This window comes from Podarcis muralis, chromosome 2 (genome assembly GCF_964188315.1).
Source record: "Podarcis muralis chromosome 2, rPodMur119.hap1.1, whole genome shotgun sequence".
NCBI classification, from domain to species: Eukaryota; Metazoa; Chordata; class Lepidosauria; order Squamata; family Lacertidae; genus Podarcis; species Podarcis muralis.
In genome coordinates, this window is record NC_135656.1 from 31,632,956 (window position 1) to 31,650,933 (window position 17,978).

The following is a 17,978-nucleotide window of genomic DNA, read 5'->3' on the forward strand; positions in this document are numbered from 1 at the left end:
TGCCAAAGTGGAAAAGTACCCACAGAATTCTAGATTGATCCATCATCATTCCAGCATTCTTTCTGTTCCAAATGAACAAAGTTTCTACCCCTACAAAGCTTATTATGACATATACAAACGAGTCAGGGAACCTTTTTCAGCCTGAAAGCCACATTATCTTCTAAATCTTCTGAGGGCCACATGCCAGTGCTGGGCGTATCCAGAGGCAAATATGGTTGGAAGGACGTATGCACATTTCAACTTTGTATAGTGGGCTACTTTCTCCAGCTGTCAACTTTTCCCTTTTCTTGTGAGGAATCCTATTCAGAATAAGGGAATTCCCCTTAAAAAGGGGGGAAAGTGGACAGCTATGCCACCTATCCTTCATCCAGACAAGAGGATACATTCCAGCCTGGCAAAAACTCAGGGTGTGAAGCAAGAGTCAGTGAGGCGTGTGGCCACAGTAGGCATCTGAAGGCTAGATAGGCCCGACTGAGTGCATTGGGTCCCTGGGCCTGAGGTTCCCCACACCATTTACAAGGACTATACAGTGGTACCTCGGGTTACATACACTTCAGGTTACATATGCTTCAGGTTACAGACTCCACTAACCCAGAAATATTACCTCGGGTTAAGAACTTTGCTTCAGGATGAGAACAGAAATTGTGCTCCGGTGGTGCGGCAGCAGCAGGAGGCCCCATTAGCTAAAGTGGTGCTTCAGGTTAAGAACAGTTTCAGGTTAAGAACAGACCTCCAGAACAAATTAAGTTATTAACCCGAGGTACCACTGTAAAAGGACCATATAGGTTAGGGAAACAGCTCCATGTGTGCAGGTGGAGAAAGAACAGGGCTTTTTTTTCAGCCAGAACTTTCCGGAACTCAGTTCTGGCACCTCTCAGGTGGGCGCCGTTGTAAGAGAACAAGGGAGGCGATCATGGTGAAACCTCTTTTTATAGAAAAATAGCACAGAAAGAATCTTGGAGAACCATGTCTTGCCTCAAAGTACTCTTCTTTGGGAGCAAGCCCCTCGCAACAGCAACGTCCTGTGAAATGGAGAGACCAACTATATTCAGCCCTTGCAATTACTGAGGATGCAACCAGTAGCCTTCAGAGAAAAGAGCCGCTCAGCAAATCTGCAGCTTCAGGGCACAAACTGCTCCTCAAGGCAATGTGTACGGATCAGCGTTCCTTGTGGGATAGCTCCTCCTCCAGCCATACCCACAGTTGGGTGGAAAAGAGGACTTTGCCCTTGAACTAGAAGAACTACTGCCCTTTGCTCAGCAGCTGCTAGGCATTATGGAGAAGGGACAAGGTGGCCCAATGTACATGACGAATATGGCATTTGTCCCGCAGCAAACAGGCTTCCTTCATCACAAAGGTAGGTGCTTGGGTTATTCTTCATGCTTGGGTGGATGGGTCATTCACTTTCAAGGTTGGATTCAGACTGTGATCGCACACTGTGGGCCTAGTGCAAATACTACCCACTCCAGGCCTCGTGCCACAGAAATAGAGGCCATAACCACGACAGAAGCTTCAGTGCAGTGAGCAAAATCTACAAGGCCATTTCTCTCCCTTTTGTGGCAGCTGGACATCCTCTTGGGTATACAAACTTCAGCAACACACCATATCATAAGGAGGTTAAAAAGCACGGCTCTCTTAAGAGGTTTGCCTTCCAGGGCCAGGCACTCACAAGTTGGGGTATCACTCTATTATACACATTCATCACACCCCTTTACAGATGTGGTGTCAGGGTACCTAACTACCACTGACCATTCTTCCCCTGCAGATCAGGCACAAATTATTATCAATGGGAAACTTTGAACAAGCTCACATAAAACCATCTTCCCCCTTTCCCTTATTGGGGTATAGCGCAGAAAAACTTGGGTCTCAAATATGATCCTCTCTTCTTATTCTGTTGTAACTTTTACCTCATGTTTCACCTGATGGTACAACTGTTTGGTGATCTGTTTGTTGAACTGCTAATGAGCAGCCATTTCCCACAGACAAGCAATTCAAGGACCATCCATAAAATGTATCGCACACCAAGACTGAGGAGATAGCAAAATTGCAGCAGGAAAAGTTGAACATCAGTTAAAATTGGGTTGGGCAGATGCAACAGGCATGGGGAAGGTGCTTAGAAGGCCTTTAAAAGTGTGGCTTCCTTTATATACAGGACAGACCTTGCCAAGCGCTTTCACTGAACTGTGTGGCATTTTAAAAAACGAAACAGCAATCCAGAACCTTGGGAGTTCTGACAGGACACACTTCAGTAACATTGACAACTGAGGAAAGTAAGCTGCTTCTATTTGCCTCTGTAAAGACTCCATCACAGAAAATGGTTGCCTACCCAGATGTAGAAGTGTTAGCTTATCCATGCGCAAAATGAGAGGGGATATGGATAACTCTACAGAACAGCCCCCCAAAAGGACAAAGGTGTCAGATATAGCATCTCCTCTTGTACACTGACCCACCCCATAGGCAGGTATAGGAAATGCTCGATATAGACATGCTGAGATTCCTGCATTGCCGTGGGTTGCACTAGATGTCCCTTGGGGACCCTTCCAGCTCTACAATTTTATTGTTCTATGGCCCTCTAGATGTTGTTGGACTCCATCTTGCCTAGCCTGCACAGTGAGAAGGGATGATGGGAAGGTGTAGCTCAACACCAGAAGGTCCACAGGTTCTCTATCCCTGTCATTTTGCATATATGCCTCTCCACCAAAATTCTCTCCCCTTCTTACATACAATATATTTTTCACATATATAGGCACTTTACTCATTTGTATATCACTTTTCCATATACTGGATAGCTTGGCTGGTTAGAGCGTGGTGCTGATAATGTCAAGGTTGCAGGTTCGATCCCCATATGGGACAGCTGCACATTCCTGCATTGCAGGGGCTTGGACCAGATGATCCTCAGGGTCCCTACCAACTCTGCAATTCTATGATTCTAATAAGCATCCACAAAAATGTTGAAATGTTTTCATCTTTTTACCTACTGCTGATTGTAATCTTTTGAATATATCTTTTCTGCAACAATTTTAAATGTTTTATTTTATATTGTTGTAAACCTCTTATAAGTTTTTTTTTCCATAATCGAGCAGTGTATACATTTTGTTAAAATTAGATATACAATACACTCTACTCTGTCTACACACGTGCACCATAAATTCTTTCGTACACCAGGTAAGCAACACCTGCTCTAAAGCCTACCCTGATTTTCATCCTCTCCCCATCATTCATTCACTTACTCTCACATGCATTATACATTACTCCAACTGCAAGGCTGAAGAGAACTCATTCTGTGCTATTTTTTCCAAACTTTTATGCAAGAAGCTTCTTTGTAAGCTTCTAGGTCTGCTGTGCTTGTTGACATCAGCAAACCATGTCTGAATTCCGGTCATGTTACACAGTAATCTGACATTTGTGGTGCAAGGGTGGTGCAAGCCCCACAGGTTTCAAAATGAAAACCATAAAAGTAAAGCAAGATGCAAAAACAAATGTTATAGGTCTGGTGAAAACTATATTAGCTATGGCTTCAGGCAGGGGGAAAAAACACAAAACAGATGCATGGTGTGTTCAAACCTAAGCAACCATATTCCTCTGTTTGTATTACCAGTACTGATTATTCAAAGAAAAAAACAAAATGTCATTTATGCATAATGACTCCCAGTGCTTTTTTTCTGGGGGGATGCAGGGGTACATATACCCCCAAACGTTTTGTGAATCTAGGTTTGGCCTCACTGAGGGGCAGTATTTCAATAGAAGTAGGAAAATGAGAGTACGGCAAAACATTTTTTTTTTTTTGGAAAAAAGCACTGATGACTCCAAATAAGAATAAGAATAAGAAGCAACTGCAGGAGCAGAGGCTCCATCCATGGCAGAAGGAATGTAAAAAAGGTTACTTTCAATTATTTAGAAACATGACAGGTTTAGGAGATACAGCTTTTGCAAGAGCACACAACTCTTTCCCAAACCATACCCTGGCAAGAAAACAAACCAACCCACAAACCCTGCAATATCTTCAGGGACTGGACTGAGGCTTCTGTAGCACAATCTTTAGCATGCTCACTCAGAAGTGAGCCATAGTTAAGTGTGTTTAGAATCGCAGCATTACAGCAATTTATCAATAAGGTACTGGACCTTTAAAATTATGTAAGCCCTCCCTCTGGTGGAATATCTTGTATAGCATGTTTAAACCCAGACAGGAAAAAGTTCAGCATTTCCTGCTTAAGATTAGTATACAGAGTTGTTTCAGCATCAGCAGTTTGGGGGATTCTGGCACCAATACTTGTGTGCACAAACAGTAATTATGCACACAGAAATGTATCTCTTATGTTTTTCTGTGTATGGTTGCAACAGTTCTGCAGGATCACAGTTGTGCTGGTGAAGTTATGGAACCCTGGGCCAGATGCACGCAGGAGCAGCAATATCAGCAACAGGCAGAGAGAGCTGGTTAAGAGTAAATGTTTTTCAATAAGTTCCACCGAAAAGCAATACTGTACAGATTATAATTCCTCCACCTTTAAGAAAACAACTTTCACCACAGAAAGCAGTTGCAGGTTAATCAACGGACTGAAGTAACTGCAGTTCATTATTTGAATGGATCTACTTAGAAGTTTTTTTTATAGGGACGCGGAAGGCGCTGTGGGTTCAACCACAGAGCCTAGGACTTGCCGCTCAGAAGGTCGGCAGTTCGAATCCCCATGACGGGGTGAGCTCCCGTTGCTCGGTCCCTGCTCCTGCCAACCTAGCAGTTCGAAAGCACCTCAAAGTGCAAGTAGATAAATAGGTACCGCTCTGGCGGGAAGGTAAACGGCGTTTCCGTGTGCTGCTCTGGTTCGCCAGAAGTGGCTTAGTCATGCTGGCCACATGACCCGGAAGCTGTCCGCCGGCTCCCTGGGCCAATAAAGTGAGATGAGTGCTGCAACCCCGGAGTTGGTCACGACTGGACCTAATGGTCAGGGGTCCCTTTACCTTTACCTTACTCAGAAGTTTTATTCAGGATCCTGTCCCTTGTTAGGCCTTCAGACTTCCCCAAAGACTTGTATCTTTAAAAAATATACAGTAAGTGAGGAGGCAGTCTCTATTGGAAGTATTTTTAAAAGTTACCAATTACACAGAGATCTTCATCAGGTGAAATGAAAAAGTATGTATACAGCATATCTATATCCACACACATTAAAAGAGATAATTAAGTGTACTAATCTTGATGCATCTATTGCCCATTCAAATTATCAGAAGTTGACAGAAGTATTGCTCTGTGTTATGTGTGGTCTTGGCAGGCTGACCATTTTTTCATTTTAAGTGGAACATCCATGTCTCCCCACTTTCATAAATAAATCATTGACACACACACCCATCCTTGAGAGAAGTTATCATGTTCTGGCCTCTCTGAGCAAGGAACACAGGTAATAAACACACAGTCCACACACCAAGTCTCAGGCTGAGAAGCACAGAGTTTATTCTCCAGAGGAAAATGGGGGTGGGGAGTGGAATACCCCCCTAGAGAGACTGAGCATAATGCTCCCCATCTCCACACCTTCCAATAAGCAAGAACCAGGAAACCCAGCAAGTATCTAGGAAATAATACTGTATCCTCAGGTGTCTGTCTTATCATATATCCAAGCGTGACCCTGGTCCACTGTATTTCTTTCACCCACCCACCAAGTTCTTTATTCCAATCATTACCATATGAAGAGGCTGGCAGGGCAGAGCCTTGAAGGACAAAGGCTTTCTGTTGGAGCTGGGGAGGAGGAGGAGGAGGAATAGAGAATGTCTGAGGAGTTAGCTCTTGAGCACCTTGAACTAAACAAGTTACAAATAACAACCAGCATATTTTGAAAGGATCGTGAGGTATTCTACATAAAGCTTCCCAGAGGTTAAGTGTTTGTTACTAGAGCAAATGTCATTAGCAAAAAACAAAACAAAAAAACACAACAACAAACAACCCCAAATACATTTTTAAAACCTCTTCTCTATGCAGTGGTACCTCGGGTTAAGTACTTAATTCGTTCCAGAGGTCCGTTCTTAACCTGAAACTGTTCTTAACCTGAAGCACCACTTTAGCTAATGGGGCCTCCCACTGCTGCCGCCGCACAATTTCTGTTCTCATCCTGAAGCAAAGTTCTTAACCCGAGGTACTATTTCTGGGTTAGCGGAGTCTGTAACCTGAAGCGTATGTAACCAGAGGTACCACTGTACAGTGGTGCCTCACAAGACAAAATTAATCCGTTCCGTGAGTCTCTTCGTCTTGCGGTTTTTTCGTCTTGCGAAGCACGGCTATTAGCGGCTTAGCGGCTATTAACGGCTTAGCGGCTTTAAGAAAAAGGAAACAAACTTGCAAGAACTCGCAAGACGTTTCGTCTTGCGAAGCAAGCCCATAGGGAAATTCGTCTTGCGGAACGACTCAAAAAACGGAAAACCCTTTCGTCTAGCGAGTTTTTCGTCTTGCGAGGCACTCGTCTTGCGGGGCACCACTGTATATGAAGACAGCACCTTTGAAGGAATGGGCGGTGATAAAAAGCAAGCAAATGTAGTTGAAACAGCAGTCCAGTTCTGACGTATCTGGAAACCACGGTTTGATTCTGGCTTGTCATTACTAAACCATACTCATAGAGCTAGAGCAGGGATGGAGAACCTGTGGACCTCTAGATGTTGCAGGATTACAACTCCCATCAGCCAAAGGGAGCATGGTGAACTCCCTGGCATGTCCAGTTAAAAAGGGCTGGGTAGCGGACAATGTGAAAGCCCTTCCTCTGCCCTGGAGAGTTGCTGTCAGTCATTGTTGGAAATAATACAGAGGTAGATGGGCAAGGAGTCTGGCCTGGCATAAGACAGTTTCCTAAGTTTCTCTAGTAGCTGAGCTACACCAGACTTTTAATCTATATGGACATCCACTTCTGCTGGTAACAGGAGAACAGCATATATGTAGCCAATGTAAAAGGCCTAGCAAAAATAAGAGAAGGTGGAAGGAGGCAGAAACAGAAAAATTGTGAGAGATTTTATTTTACTACTATTGTGGGCAGCATAGTAGGGGCTGTACAAGTGGAGCTGCCAAGGAAATTTGGGGTCCTCTATACAAAGTAAGATAAACAGTGTGTGGGGAACAGTGGCAATCCAGTTTGCAGTGAGGAGCAAAAAAAAAAAAAAAGGAAAAGGAAAAAAAAGGCCGCTATAGCCCGAAGTCCAGAGTGCCTTGCAGACTGTACAGCAGCCACTATTTCATGAGAATGGGATACACAACAACTGCCAGGACTTGAAGGGCCTGCCTGGGGTCAAGTCCCTGGCCTATTAAATAAGAAGTGTGCCCATACCAGTGAATGTCTACCAGCCTGATACAGCCACAGAAGACAGACAAAGACTGGGAGAGACCAGGTTAAAATCTCTGCTTAGACATGGTGCTCCCCAGGTTACTTTGGGCCAGCCATTGTCTCTCAGGGCAATGTACCTCACAAGCAAGGCTTTTTTTCAGCCAAAACTCTCTGAAACTCAGTTCCGGCACCTCTCAGGTAGGAACCATTGCCATTCTAAAAGAATGAGGGAGGTGTTCATGGTGAGTCCCGGAACCTCTTTTTCTAGAAAAATAGCACTGTTCACGAAGTTGATGAAAGGATTAACAGGAAGGGTGTGCCCCAGAGGAAGGGAGGAGGATGTAAATAACAAAACATCATAATCACAACTACAGGACCAAAATCCCTCAAGGCCAGAAGTACACACAGTCACCCACCCAGTGGAAAGTGCTGGTGACAGTCTGCCTCCTGCTCAGCCCCCAGAAATGCTGGTCCCTGCTACTCTTTAATTAATCACATCTGGAAGCTAAAACCCCGTTCTCCTGCAGCCGCAAAACCAGGCTAGGCCCCACCACAAAAAAATGGCTTAAGCTACTGCTTCCCCTGAAAGGGAAAGGAAAGTGTTGGCTTGGCAAGGCCCAGGCCTCCTCATTGCTTCTTGCTGCCAGGATTCTTTTTGCTGAATAAGCTGACCTTGTTGGCAGAGGAAGACTCCAGTTTCACTTTATCCATTAAGGTCTTCTTAACAGCGGCCGGGGAGACCGTCTCCTGGTCAGCCAAGCATTGTAGTTCCCTGTTGGGGGAAGAGGGGAAAGCTTGTGAGCTGCTCAGGAGGCTCAGCTAAGGCAGGGCAGCTCTTAAGACTCCATGCCGGCATGTACCTTGTCCTGATGCAGGATGCCTCCACAGCATTGATGAGGAGTGAACGGAAGCCACCACTCTCCAAGAAGTGCAGGGCGTAGATGGTAGCACCCCCAGGTGAGCAAACATTGTCCTTCAGCTGTCCGGGGTGCTGCTCTGAATCCAACAGCATCTTGGCAGCTCCCTGCAGCATTGAGAAGATGAGTCGAAAAGCTCACCAGAAGTGGCAGCTACATACATATACACACACACACACACACACACACACACAGCCTCTCTATGGAAACACTCAAGGCGATTTCAAAAACTATGCACAAGTACACAAACCAGAAGAATTGCAACACCTGCCTCAAAACTGGAAAATTCTGAAAAGATTGCCAAAAAGCCTGACCTGCATTGCGCAGGACTGAAGCCAACACCATCACAGACATCTGCTGGGCCTTTCCCAGAGTGCCTTTGTTTCCTTCTTGAAATTGCAACAAGAATAGAAGAAAGCAACATGGTGCAGGGTGCTTTCATAAATACCGCTTTTTGAGGTAAATGGAATAGAAGCACTGGGAGATGTTTTCAATCAAATATTGAAAAGGCAGAGTGGACATAGCTTGAAGAAGCAGCAAACAAGGTGAAATACTGACCAGCAAAGCTTGAGCTCCCAGCCGGACGGCTAGCCTGCGAGGAAGGCCCATCTTCACGCCTCCATCTGCCAGGGCATCCAGGGCTGTGAATGCCTAGGAGGACAGAAGTTATCACAAGAAAATAAAAATGCAACCAAGGGGACAGGGCGAAGAGACAGACATTATCATCTAGCTTACAGGTAGACAATCCACAGACTGCATGCTACCCTCAGAGGCCTGGAGTGCTGCCTGCCTTAGGTGTCCAAGCTGCCCCTCTACTGCCAAATTCCCCACTGCCTGACTGGCTGTGGAATGTGATTTGCTTGAGAAGAAAGGTGTGCAGGGATATCCTACCCTATGCTGCTCTAATACAACCACTGTGCTCCCCCAGCAGCTGATAGGAAGATTGGCAGACGGAGTACAAATTCTGTGAGGAGGAAGCCACAGGGAGGGACATCCTCCTCATATAAACTGAGCATGTGTGTGAGAATGAGTGTGTGGGAGCATCTGATCTGGTCCACAACCACCCACCTACCACCGTAGTGTGAGCCCCAAAGTGGCCAAAAGTTTGTCCACCCACAAACACAGATTGTTTCTTAAGTGCTATCTTTCCTCTGCCAGAAAAAAAGGAAGAAGCCAGAATAGACACTCTAAGGAAAGCAAACCTCATATTCCTGAAAGTTATCTCTGCATAAACAAGTTTATTTTGGAGACAGCTCCCATCCAAACTGTGCCTATGACTATTGAGACTATTTATCCAGCAGGCACTCCCAAATGTTAACTGATTCTTGGTCTTGGTTTATCTTCAAATCCATTAAGCAACTGAAAAGCCCATGGCTCAGATGATGTTCTAGAGATTCAACATGCTGCTATAAATGCCTAATCAAAAAAGGTAAAGAACCCCTGGACAGTTAAGTCCAGTCAAAATCGACTATGGGGTGTGGCACTCATCTCCGCTTTCAAGCCGAGGGAGCTGGCATTTGTCTGCAGACAGCTTTTCCGGTCCACATGGTCGCTTCTGGCACAACGGGACATCATGACGGAAGCCAGAGCACATGGAAACATTTACCTTCCCACCGCAGTAGTACCTATTTATCTACTAGCGCTTGTATGCTTTTGAACTGCTACCTTGGCAGGAGTTGGGACAGAGCAATGGGAGCTCACCCCGTCACGCGGATTCGAACTGCTGACCTTATGATTGGCAAGCCCAAGAGGCTCTGTGATGTAAACCACAGTGCCACCCATATACCTAATAAAGAAAAGTACTGCAGGCTGATCTGCCTTCTGTGAAAATGTAAGGATACCACAAGCATCGTTTCTGCACTTAAAATTCCCCCTTGCCTACTAAGTTCTTTTTGCTTCATACAGGGAAGAGATGGTACTTACATAAGCAGGTCCACTGCCACTGAGTCCAGTGACAGCATCTATCAAGTCTTCTTCCACTTCAGTGCAGAAGCCCACACTAGCCATCAGTTGTTCCAAGAGCTTTCCATCCTCTACGTCAGCATGGGTCCCCGTAGCGTAGACAGTAGCTCCTTCTCTTACAATCACAGGTGTGTTGGTCATGCACCTGATCACTTTTGGGGTGGGGCAGAAGGCAGAAAGTTTCTTGAGATAAAGAGAAATAGGAGAGACGAGTGAGTATATTTAACATACAAATTGCATTCAAAATGAGCTCTTCTAGCAAAGGGCAGAGATAACCATTTTCAGGGTTCTAGATCACATTGAGAGGCTATACATCACTGACACCATCCTGTGAAAAATGAAGAATGTGTCTGTGATGTGGCAACAGAGTGCTCTGCAACTGAGTTTGTCCAGGAAAGAAGCCTCTGCAGCCAATAGTACAATGGAGGTGTTTTAGTCTGCTTTTTTTATTCTGTGGTTTGCTTTATATTCACTGGTGGTTTTTATTATTGTATTCATATAGGGATACGAGCAATGATAGTCATACACAGTCAGGCTCTCCAAGAAGCCTGGGGAGGCCTGGAACACTTCCAGCTTTTGAAGCCCCTCAGCCATAATAAAGGCAGCCACAGGAATAATGACGACACGTGATAACACAATAAGGCAGCAAAAGAAAAAAAGAAGAGTGGAAGATTTAAAAAAATCTTGCTTTCATGCAATCGCAATGCTGGTGTTAAGCATATGACAAAATCTGTATCAGTTAACAAAAAAGTTGCATGTCTTTTACCAAATCACACCTCCCATTTGCTTAAATTTGTCGTTCTAACCTGAGAAATTGTGTCATAATTTGATCCAATGAACATAAAAACAAGTTGCAAAACTTAACGGACGCCAAAAAAATTAGCAGGTGTCTAAATTTGAAGCCCCCTTTCAGCTTTAGGTCCCAGACCAAATGGTCCCCTTCCCCTACCCCCTCCCACTGGCACTGCTCAGAGTAGATCCACTGATATGGACTTTTAAACTTATGTTGATTAATTTCAGTAGGTCTAGTCTGAGCACAACTTAGTTTGGTAACACCTATGGTGTATGGAATAGGTTTATTCACATTTCTATACACCACCCGGAATTCTTCAATAAAGGGCAGTTAAACTTTGCTTTTTAAATCATGACTAAATAATAATTCAGCTAAGTTCCCTACTAAGGAGTGACTCTGGCTAGCAGGAAATTGCTCTGGCAGAGGGGCTGTAAGAAAGTAAAGCACAAGTTGATCCTCACCCCTGTTGACCGGAGAAAGTCACAGGATTGTCACCATCAGTTTCTAGTCTGGTCTTCAGAAAAGAGTCCAGAGGCTACCCTGTTTCTACACTCAGCCTCACCTGAAAAGACTTGCCAGAAAGGAAGGGCTGTGAGTCTCTTACCTTTTCAATAGAGCTGATCGTGACCCCAGCAGCGCATGAGACCACAATGTGCCGATCCTCTATATCTGAGCCAATCTCATCCAGGATGAATGGAATTATGGGAGGTTTCACTGCCAGAAACAGGACGTCACTGTTTTTAACCGTCTCTTTGTTGCTTAGAGTGAAATTCACACCCATTTTCTGGAATATAGGAGTTGGAACAGGTGAAGTGTAACAAGAATAACAACAGGATTTAGACATGCGGGGTCAGCCTAGAATTAGGCAGGATCTAGTTTACTGAAAATTTCAGAAACTGGATGAACACACTCTGTCAGTCACCATCAAGGCCACAGGACTTTGTCCTTTACATATCAAACAGTGAATGTGGGAGGCAGAGACTAAACTGCACTACTGCTTGGGTTTTTCTGCCAATATGGATGAAGTGTCCTAAATAGACTCTCCTTGATGGGTTGCATTCCCCATAGAAGATCAGGTACACAATTAGGAGATGCTCCTGGACTTCGCTTTATTCTTAAATACTCAGGCAACATTAGTGTCCAGTACATTGTATCAGCTTCATTTGGCTCACCTACTGCAGCCATGCCTGGATAAACAGACATGGCCTCAGTTACTTATGCCTAATTACATCAAGACCAAGAGCTGCAATGTTCTCTATGTGAAGAGTTCAGAATCTGCAGTCAGCAAAAAATGTATCCGGCAGAATTTTGGTTGCTGTGTGACAATCAGAACAAATCACACCAATGCTATTAAATGCATGGGCATAGCAGCTTAAAGTGCTGGTATTGATTTTAAAAGCTAGGGTGGCCTCATGCACGGAGGACAGGGTGTGGGGTTAAGAAATATTAGATTTTTTAGTTCCTGACACTTACCCTCAACCCTGATACAGTAGGGAGATCAGTGTCTGGCGAACTTGCTGTTATCTTGTGAGCAGCCAAAACTCCTAGAAAGAAGAATGGTCAACTTTAGCTTTAACACAGTCTTCTGCCAACAGCTATTGAGCATTTTCTCCCTCTTCAGCATATCCCTTCCATTAAGACTGTTAGTATGAGCAGCATTACCCTTCACGTTATGCAACCGTTAGTTGTGGGGTCTTATATCCTCCCCCCACCTAAAGAATGGATACATATATTTCTAGAAGGTGGCATACCAATAGGCAAATGCCTAGGTAATTTGCACATAGAATCACCACCCTTAAGAACTTTATGCTTCCCAGATCTGTGAGACAAACCAAGCCTATTTTTGCATAGTTGGCCTTTTTTTTTTTGGTAACCAGTCTTATTACTTCATTCCTAATGACACTTGGCAAAAGGAGACAGAATTTTTCTTCTCCATGTTAATCCTTTGGAGGCCTTTGAGAATCCCCATTGTAGGTTTTGATTGCAGGCAATGGTTGCTGCAACCTGGACATTTAAAATTAAAGGAATAAATGCAAGGAAAACTGACAGTACACACCACCCACTCTTGTTTCTAAGCAGCTAGCATTTTTTAAACAATGCACATCCTTTAGTGCAGAACAGGTTATTCCAGAGAGGCTGATATTTATCAGGAACACCATTATGGGCAGAATTTCATTAATTAACTTACCATTCCAAAAATGAAGCATAAGATTAAAGTTGGGTGTGTACTAACAAATACAAAAAGGTCTGAGCACATAATGCCAACGCTGGTCCGACTGCACTGGCTGCCAATTAGTTTTCAGGCCCAATTCAATGTGCTTGTTTTGGCCTATAAAGCCTTAAACAGCTCAGGACTGCAATACCTCAAGGACCACCTCTCCCTATATGAACTGACCCAGAACCCTGCAATCATCCTTCTGGTGCTTTCTTCATGAGAGATCCAGCAACACGAGAGTGGGTCTTTTCTGTGGTGGCTCCCTGCTTGTTGACTGCTCTCCCCAGGGAGACTCACCTGCTACCTTCATTACATACGTTTAGGTGTGAAGCAAAAATATTCCTCTTCTCCCAGGACTTTGTTTAATTAAAAAACCCATGGCCCTTTAAACTGTGGAAGGGGGATTGTTATTGTTGTTAGTTACTATACAGTACTATTATTTTGTGTTTTTGTATTGTAAACCACCTTGTGATCACCGGATGACGGGTGTTATGGAGTTAATAAACAAAGCAAATAATAAATAAAAGCACACACCCAGGCCAGACACTTCTCTTGAACACAACACCTCACTCCAGATAAGGGTTGTGCCATCTGACAGGAAGAGAAATATGCATATTGGGGATTTAACATCATTTCCATTTTTTAAAATCAGAACGATAAAGTTATATAAATAAGGAACTCTGATACCAAGAATCCCATGCAGACAGCAGTTTTGACTGTTTATTTCATGTTACATCTTCTTTCAGGAAGCACTGGGGCCTGCCTACCTGCTGCGGTGAAACCCCTAGCCAGGGAGAAGGCAAGCTGCCCCGCGCCGATGAATCCCACACTCATGGTGTCAGTTGCCTGGAGGTGACCTAATGGATTCTTGGGAGTGAATAAGAACGCGACAAATTAGAAGTTTCCCTGCCAGCGACCCGACTGTCTTCAGATCCTGCGCTGATTCAGGGAACTTGGCCAGACCAGGTGGGGCTCACCGTATATCAGATATACAAAAATGCCAGGCGATTTCTCTTCTATATCACTCGCCGCCACAACTCAGTTCACCCAATTCGTTCCTTCCCTTCGGCTCCACTTCGCTTCCCACTTTCCCCCCTTTGTCTCGGCAAGCCCCTTTCCCCTCCTTCCGCCCGCTCCAAGTCTCGGTTTGATCCGTTCCGCGTTACTCGCAGCCCTCGCCCCATCCCCTGCCTCTACTTGGGCTCAACCTGCTCCCCAGAGCACAAACCTGATAGCGCCCACGTGGCTCCTTGGGTGGGAGGAAAAAAAGAGCGGACGCGGCGTCGCGTGGCAAAGGGAACAGAGCGATAACACCTCGTCCAATCCGAGGGAAGGGGGTGCGGCATCGTTGGCATCCCGTTCAATCAAATGCTGAGGAGGCGGGTCAACAGATGCTTATTGGAGCAACCTTTGTTTGCGGTTGCATCAGTCGATGCTTTAACGGAAGCCGTGAGAGACCTATTCGACGGCTTGGTTTTCGGCGTAATTTCTCAGCAGGTAATGGCTGCTGCGGCCCATCTGGGCGTTTCCGATGGCAAGCAATACGTACAACGTGAGGCCGCGCTGACCCCTGGGAATCGTAGTCTTGGGGGAGCAGATTAAAGAAGAGGTGTGATAATATAGTTGCATCTTTCAAGTGCAGTATTCGCAGACCCTCCAAGTGTCCCTATTTTCCAGGGGCGTCCCTGATTTAGAGAAGCCATCCCGGTTTCTGATTTGATCCCAGAAAGTCCTACTTTTCCTTAGGATGTCCCTATTTTCATTGGAGAAATGTTGGAGTTATCCAACCCCCGAGCCGTCTGAAGGCAGTCCTGTATAGGGAAGCTTTTTAAAAATGTTTAATGTTTTATTATGTTTTTATATATGTTGGAACCTGCCCAGAGTGGCTGGGGCAACACAGTAAGATGTGCGAGGTATAAATAGTAAAATTATCATTAGGGAATGGGATGTCCCTATTTCCATTGGAGAAATGTTGGAGGGTATGAGTTCGCGATTTCTAAAACAAGTGTCTGCCCTGAAAATTATTTAGAGATCAGATTATTCGAGTTAGAAACTTTGCTTTCTAACTGTAATTATTCAGCTATGATTATTTAGTGAAGTTCACTTCGTATATGCTCAGAGGTGCCCTGAAATCAGTGAGCTACTTGGTCCTTCCACACTAGAGCCCTTTAGAACTACCGATGCACTGCTTTTCCACAACCAGCTGGAAGCAGGTCTATAACTGGTTGGTTCCATGCAGCATTTGAAAAACAGTACTGTAGTTTTGCTTTATCCTGTATAATCCTGAAGGAATCATGTAGGTCCTACCATAGGACAACCATTGGGTGAGGGGACAGAAGGGGCACAGTACATTTTAGGTGAGTGAGTTTTGTCCCACATGTTAAGATCTCTGAAGAAAAATAACTAGATTAATAACAGGTGTCCAGCAATGGGGAGAGGGTGCAAGCTCCTTGGAGGGTGGTGCGCTTGCCCCTCTCTCCCTTGCCCCCCATGCTTTCAGGTGTCCTGAAGGACAGTGTTGAAGTAATATCTGTTCCTAGTCAAGTCATTTTTTGTGCTTGGAATGAGGAGTGGGGGACGGGTTCTCTTTTGCTTCAGGCAGCAAAATGTCTTGTGTATGTCCTTCACCTAATGCACAACCGCACAGAAAAGCCAAACTGGAGCAAATCTTTACCGCATTTGACATAGAAATCCCAAGCGATTATTTTTTTTAACCTTTCCTTATTTTTCTGTTTGGTTTGCATACGTGCTTTAGTATACACTCACATGCACACATACACAGAGGAAAGCACAAAATGTCAAAAAGTAACTGGAAATAGGGCTGTGTTGCATGACATTGCGGTGGGTGGACCAGATGACCCTTCCAACTCTGATACTATAACATGTAATACCAAAGGGGCAAGCGGCTCGTTTTGTACTTTGTTCATTTCTTGTATTGATAACTAATAGGCAGTCATTGCAGATCTTTCAACACCACTGTAATATGTGTAAAAGTGGGTGTTCCATTAAGCACCTTAGCAGCTGAACTTGGCACTAGCTGCAGCTTCTGAACCAAACACAAGACTAGCCCCACATGCAGTGCATTACAGTAGTCCAGTCATGCAGTTACCAATGTATGGAGCACAGTGACATACGCAATATTGTGGTTGCTATGTTAAATATACATAGTTCTCGTAGAACACAGAAGTTGACAGATACATCCCGTCATATTGCTGCAGAGCTGTCAGAAGCTGTAGTTGTCAAAACTATTACATATACAAACAAATGAAAAGCCTACTCTTTGTATTGGGCTAAAACAGAGATAGAGCTAAATAGATTCACAGGTGACTGAAACATTGCGTCAAGCATTTAATGTGATTGTAAATCCCCTAGTTGCATTCTATTTTGCTTGTTTTAAAAATAGATGTCCTAATACTGTGTCTTGTGCTATTAGAAGCTATCCTGGCAAACTGAATGATGAGGTATAAATGTTTTAAATAAGCATTACAATCCCATTGCTTTCATTCACAAGTGCTGTGAGAAATGTTATTTGCTTCTGCTAATTCCTTCAATCATTCGCCAGGCCTAGCTCTTATTTTGCATGATATCAAAATTGCCGTTAATGGCAGGAACTAAGGAATTAATTTCTCATAAACAAATGTATTTGTGTGGGTTTGTTGGTGAAGGAAGTAGGCTGTATGTAAGATCCTTCTAACCCTTGGATCCTGCAAGTGTTAAAATTTAAGTCAGGCTAGCTTCCTGTGTTGATTGTGATAGCCTGAGTGATGGGTCATAAAGGGAAGCAAAGGAAAGCGGCTCTGTGTGAGATGGTAAATGGGTGGGGCCCCTCCCCAACTCCCCCAGCTCACAGTTTGTTAGAAGGACAAAGCAAGAGTTTAGAGTTGTGTTTGCAGTGATATGGCCTAGCAGCAAAACAGCAAGCCGAGAGAAAGAGCCATGCCAGATCACTGCTGTGGCTATGGGAGAAACAATACACTTTGAGGGTGTTAATGCTATGAATCCGTCCATCGTAGACTCAGGTTGTATACATGTACAAATAAACCATGTATCCTAAAGACACTACAGTCTCCGCTGTGCCTCATTTCCAAAAGGAAATACAAACCCTGGGTAAGTGCCTGGAACCCCAGGAATCTCATTCTGCTCAGAGGCTGGGGTGACGTGCAACAATATGAATGGAATGGCCTATCCAAAGAAGCTGGGGTTTGTTTTTTAATTGGCCAGCTTATTGTCTTGCCTAAAAAAAAACAACCAACCCTGAGATTGAAAATAGATTCCATTTGTGGTTCAGGTCTGGGAGCTTAAAGAGCTTGGCAATTGTAGATATTTGGAGTTATGCAGTGAAGGCAATACCGCCTCTAAAGAAACCCTCTGCACCTTTCATTGGATTTACCAGTTGAGTAGTGCCAGTTTGAGACTCAGCTCTCCATGTGTTCACATGCCTCAAATTCCATCCGTGCTTCTCCTCATTTAATCTCCTGGAATCTTCTGAGTTGAATGTCAGTATCTTCTAATGCAGTTCCATGCACTAAGGTTGATGAGACCTTTTAAATGGGGCAGCTCTCAGCTGTGAAAGTCACACGTGTTCGTGCTGCTCATCCAGTCTTCCAGTCCTCCAGAGCACACTACTTCCAAACTTAGGCAATGATTTGAAGCAATAAATAATTATTTTAGGTGTTTCGTGAAATCAGTTTTACTCTGCTCATGACTGACTATAGTTAAAATTGTAGGTACAAATACATACATCAATGGAGATATTTATTGTGAACTAAATGCATGAACACAAATCTCTTGTCAGACTG

The 17,978-nt window shown here is 44.3% G+C and overlaps 1 protein-coding gene and 1 long non-coding RNA gene across 2 annotated transcripts; one reads left to right on the forward strand and one right to left on the reverse strand.

The window, feature by feature from the left end:
* The first annotated feature begins 1,215 nt into the window (after positions 1-1,215).
* Positions 1,216-16,682, forward strand: LOC144326922 (uncharacterized). The gene is made up of 2 exons (XR_013391813.1): positions 1,216-1,357; positions 13,926-16,682. It is a non-coding gene; the product is annotated as an uncharacterized LOC144326922 (long non-coding RNA).
* Positions 5,421-14,040, reverse strand: PYCR1 (pyrroline-5-carboxylate reductase 1). Its single transcript, XM_028716064.2, has 7 exons — positions 13,947-14,040; positions 12,438-12,508; positions 11,569-11,748; positions 10,133-10,354; positions 8,768-8,860; positions 8,153-8,316; positions 5,421-8,064 (listed from the first exon to the last, which is right to left on the reverse strand). The coding sequence occupies exons 1-7, from the start codon at positions 14,011-14,013 to the stop codon at positions 7,920-7,922; spliced, it is 942 nt and encodes a 313-aa protein (XP_028571897.2). The 5' UTR covers positions 14,014-14,040; the 3' UTR covers positions 5,421-7,919.
* Positions 16,683-17,978: the final 1,296 nt, after the last annotated feature.

What these genes read in the sequence shown, in the direction of transcription:
- PYCR1 (XM_028716064.2), bottom strand. Translation starts at nt 14,013, where the DNA reads ATGAGTGTGGGATTCATCGGCGCGGGGCAGCTTGCCTTCTCCCTGGCT. An exon ending in CTACTGTATCAGGGTTGAGG is followed by an intron (nt 11,749 to 12,437) that starts GTAAGTGTCAGG and finishes CCTATATTCCAG; the next exon opens with AAAATGGGTGTGAATTTCAC. An exon ending in CGATCAGCTCTATTGAAAAG is followed by an intron (nt 10,355 to 11,568) that starts GTAAGAGACTCA and finishes CTTTATCTCAAG; the next exon opens with AAACTTTCTGCCTTCTGCCC.